General features: G+C 29.7%; 1 protein-coding gene across 1 annotated transcript; it reads left to right on the top strand.

Moving 5' to 3' along the window:
• The first annotated feature begins 2,402 nt into the window (after window positions 1–2,402).
• Window positions 2,403–3,715, top strand: LOC133819769 (uncharacterized). The gene is made up of 2 exons (XM_062253104.1): window positions 2,403–2,859; window positions 3,390–3,715. The coding sequence occupies exons 1-2, from the start codon at window positions 2,539–2,541 to the stop codon at window positions 3,444–3,446; spliced, it is 378 nt and encodes a 125-aa protein (XP_062109088.1). The 5' UTR covers window positions 2,403–2,538; the 3' UTR covers window positions 3,447–3,715.
• Window positions 3,716–4,315: the final 600 nt, after the last annotated feature.

Raw genomic sequence — 4,315 nt, 5'->3', positions numbered from 1 at the left:
TGACACTACTAGTACCCTTAAGATGAACTAGTATGAGAAATAACTTAAACCCTTAATTTCATTGCTAAATTTTTCCTTAGTATATGTAAGATTTCTATGAATTTTAGAAGCTGCAATCCATCACGTAATAGTTTGTTTACACCTCATGGTTATTTTCTATAGCATTATTCTAGTAATTTAGTTGTTTTCCATATGGTTATATTCCAGTGGCATTGTATTAGCTATTATAAATTCATTGTTACTTTTTATATTTATTTTTTCATCTTGAATTCTTTGCTTCGCATAGAATTGGAACCATGTGTTTGAAATTTAGAGTATTGTGGCCACTTGCTGTTCTATGAACACTGTTAACTCCATATATGCTAGCTAATTAAGAAGTGAAGTTTTCTCTTATCTCTGGTTTTGTTGCTTTTTGAGTGTAATATATTATTTTTATGCAGTACTCTATTCAATTTCCATGTACGTAACAATTTCCATGAACAAAGTGTAGTCACAGTTTTCTTTTCCTTTTACTGAGAAAAACAAAATCAATAAAAGCCAAGTATTATATATGGTAATATGCATTTGGGTGCATGTTATATGGTAATATGCATCTAGCTATACATGATATGTTTCTTGAATTTTGTTTGTCTTGTTCATGCAGCTTCTAATTGATGGTAACTTATTATTTTAATAACATAATTGCCGGTGCCTTTTGTGTGTTTATAATTTGTTTTTGTTTGCATATTGTAATGTGGTCCTGACAATAAAGTTAAGTTCTTTTGGGGGTTTTGTAGTGAAGGGTCACTACTACATGTGGAAGAAACTAAATGAAATTATGAGATTTGGGTTTGGCAATTATGAAATTGTTTAAATTTTAGTCGATTGTCATGATAATTAAAGCTTGAATCTTTGGAAATAAAACTAGAAAATAGTATACTCAAATGGGTTATGAACCATGTTGAAAATGAAAAGAATTTCTGACTCTTTTGCTGTTGGGCAAGTGATTTTCGACTTCTGATTTTTGGCACTTTTCGTAGTTGCAGGTTCATTGGCTGGTTCCCTCTTGTGCTTTCTCAATGTAATTTCTCTTCTCTACAAAATTATTGAAATACCATAGCCATTATTCAATTCATTTTAGTTATATTTAAGTATAAGTTATAGTGATGAACATAAGTGTATTTGGTACTATATATAGTACATGAATACTCAGACTAAATTCAATCTTTGTAGGGTTGCATTTATATTGTTGATGCATATAAAGTTTACTGGAGTAGCTGTGTTAAAGGGATTCACGCTGGACAAATGGTTATGCGGCTAGTTGAAACAATTGGTAACTTTTCAATAGTTCTTTCCTTCTCTCAATGTGTATGCAATTATGTACTAAAACACACACACACTATTACAACTCCCAAGACTTGTTACAACTGATTATTACAGAGCTAAAAAACAATGTAATTGTGCCACTCTATTGATCCAAATGGTTTATTTGAGGACTGATATTTGAACAGAAAACTGTCTCATTCCCTTGTTTTCTGGTCTTATCTTTTTCTCATTACGAGCTTATTTTGCTAATAATGTAATCCAATGACACAGATGTTTATCTTGCTGGGACTGTCATGTTGATCTTTGGCATGGGCTTATACGGATTGTTTATCTTTGACTTAATTACTTGTGTTAATACAGGGTTGCCTACAAAATAATCAGACAACTCTGGAATGGACTCTTTTTCCTTGGATACATATTTGAAACCAAATATGCCTCTCTTTCCGTCCACATATTAAAAGAGGTTTATTAGTCACTCCATTGGGACTGCATTCATACTGTTAACTCTTTTTTCTGGACTTTTCTTTGAACTTTCTTTGTTTCATGTACAAACCTTGTTGTTTCTTTTTCATAGTTTAGTTAGCAAGAGAGTAAATAAAAGGTTGTGCTTTTTATGATTGTTGTAGTTTAATTTGATGAATGTGTATATATGTCTATTTGCTAACTCAGGTAGCTGGAATTTATAGTGGTTATCTCTTGTTTATTTCTCTGAATTTGTATATTTTTTGAGTTATTTTGTTTTGTTTCTTAGTCATTGAGTTGTTATAATATATGGCTTGAGTGTATTCTAGTTTCTTGTTTGGCCTTTTATTTTCTTGAGTTATTTGATTCCTTCTAGCTTTTCCTTTATTCTGAAGTTGTTTAGAGAGCAATATAAGGGAATTATTTTCTAAGTAGTTGCAAAGAGCAACAATAGAGGAATACGATTGCTCTTATAAACTCTAGTTAAGATTAAGTTGCATTGATTTGTATTTCCTTGTTTTAATATCAGTAAAGGACATATAGCTGTTTTTTTTATTATTTGAAAAAAAAAACTTTGCTTGATTATGTTTGTAATGTATCAAGCCTTTGCTTTGCTTTATGAAGAAAGTTATGAAACACTTTATGTCTTCATTGCTCCCTACTGTCTGAAAAACTATAATGTCTTAATGGCAGCAAGTTGTTTGACAAGTTTGATTTTATTTGCACTGTATTCTCTTTTCTTATTTATAGCTTTGGTAAGTTATAGTTTATATGATAGTTATGGGATTGGATTTGCATTCACTTGTTATATTATTTATTTATTTTAGTTTTCATCTTGCAGATGTTCCCAAGCTTTGTTTGAATCTTCATTTTGTTTTCTATTATGCTTATTTATATTTTGATATTTCTTTGCTAGTTGATTTTTTGGCATTTCAGGAACTTGTTACTGCTTGGGTTGTCATCTTGGCTTTCCTTGTCCATGGGTTTGTTACAATCTTAGTTGCTAGTGAAGCTCATGCAATAACTCTGGCTGTTGAGGGTTTGTTAGGAGTTGTGTTTACAGTGGCTGCATTAACAGATGAAGCAATGGATGTTGGTGAGGTTTTTTTTTTTTTTTTTTTTTTTGCTATAAGAGTTCTCTGATATGTCTACAAATTAGTTTATGAATTTTGACCTATATCTAATTTGTTCATGAAATTGTTTAAAAATCATGCTTTAAAGTTTAATTAAGTGCTTGTTCTCTTTGTTTAATTAACCCTGTTCAATCCCCAAATAACATCCAGCCATTTACTACAATTCAGAGTTGTTTAAGTTCTTGGCACAATGTTCCAGTGATATTTCATTATAAGTCTGTAAAAATTATAGTATAGCATTCATTCATTACCTGGGCTAAATACATGTTAGTTTGGATTCCAAGTGGGTTAATGAAATCTTTTACAGGTCTTTGTTAATTTTTAAGCATCTCCATTTTTTTTTGTCTTTAGCACATATAATCATTAAGTTGTGCAAAATAGCTAGTGGTATGAGGTTCATCTCATCTGATGTTCATGCATATCTATGTAATAATCTATTTGGTTTTAAGGGAAATAATATGTGTCTAATGTCCATATGTGCTGTTTTAGGTTCAGATCACTTCCAGGACTTGTCAACCAGACCCAAAGGGATATCATAGAATGTGAGAATTTTGTCTTCCGGACAAGTGCACAAAGGATGATGAATTGAAGGATGGAGCAAGTTTCATGCATGGTTTACTTTTGTGTATCTTGTAATGTTTTTGTTTTTCATTTTTGAAGTAAAAAATGTTCAAGAAACTTTATTATGTTATGCTTTCAAACTTAAGTTAGAACTAAGATCTCATGAAGTAGACACATTCATGGTTTGAATTAGTTATTGTTTAATGTAATACTTATGGTTTATCAATATATTGAGAATTACATTTTATGATTAATTTTGAATTTTTTTTTTATCAAAATACAATAATGAAAATCTTTTAATTAAAAAAAAAACCATATAAGTATACTTATCAAAATAAAATTTAAAATTTTATTACTATATGTTATGATTTAAAAACATATTATAAGCGTAAAAAATCGTTATGGTTTATATAATATAACAAACTAAAAATGTTATCAAAATAATCAAATGTAACAGTTAAAAAGTGTTATGAAAAAGTACAAGATTAAACTTCAAATTTATAACCAAAAACTCTATCTAAATGTTATTATTTGAATATTATAGCACCTAAAAATGTGTTATTGAATAGTTTAAGATAACACCGAACATAACATTCAAAAACTGTTATAGAAAATACTGGACTTTTAATAACAGGGGCTATGTTAGCATTCAGGGGCTATGTTAGCATTTTCAGAAGTGCTATCAATAGTCCCGGTTAGCAGTTTTTAAGTGTTATGAATACTGTTTTTTCTTGTAGTGTATTAACGCAAGCTTTAGGGACACCTGAGCACCCAGGGCGTGTTAGAGCACTTGGGTATGATATTATTTTTTATTTGTTGCATTTAACTTAATTCTATAATATTTTAGTTTTAAA

Source organism: Humulus lupulus, chromosome 2 (genome assembly GCF_963169125.1).
Source record: "Humulus lupulus chromosome 2, drHumLupu1.1, whole genome shotgun sequence".
Lineage (NCBI taxonomy): Eukaryota > Viridiplantae > Streptophyta > Magnoliopsida > Rosales > Cannabaceae > Humulus > Humulus lupulus.
Note: the sequence above shows the minus strand (reverse complement) of the source record. Positions and strands in the feature narration are given on the sequence as shown.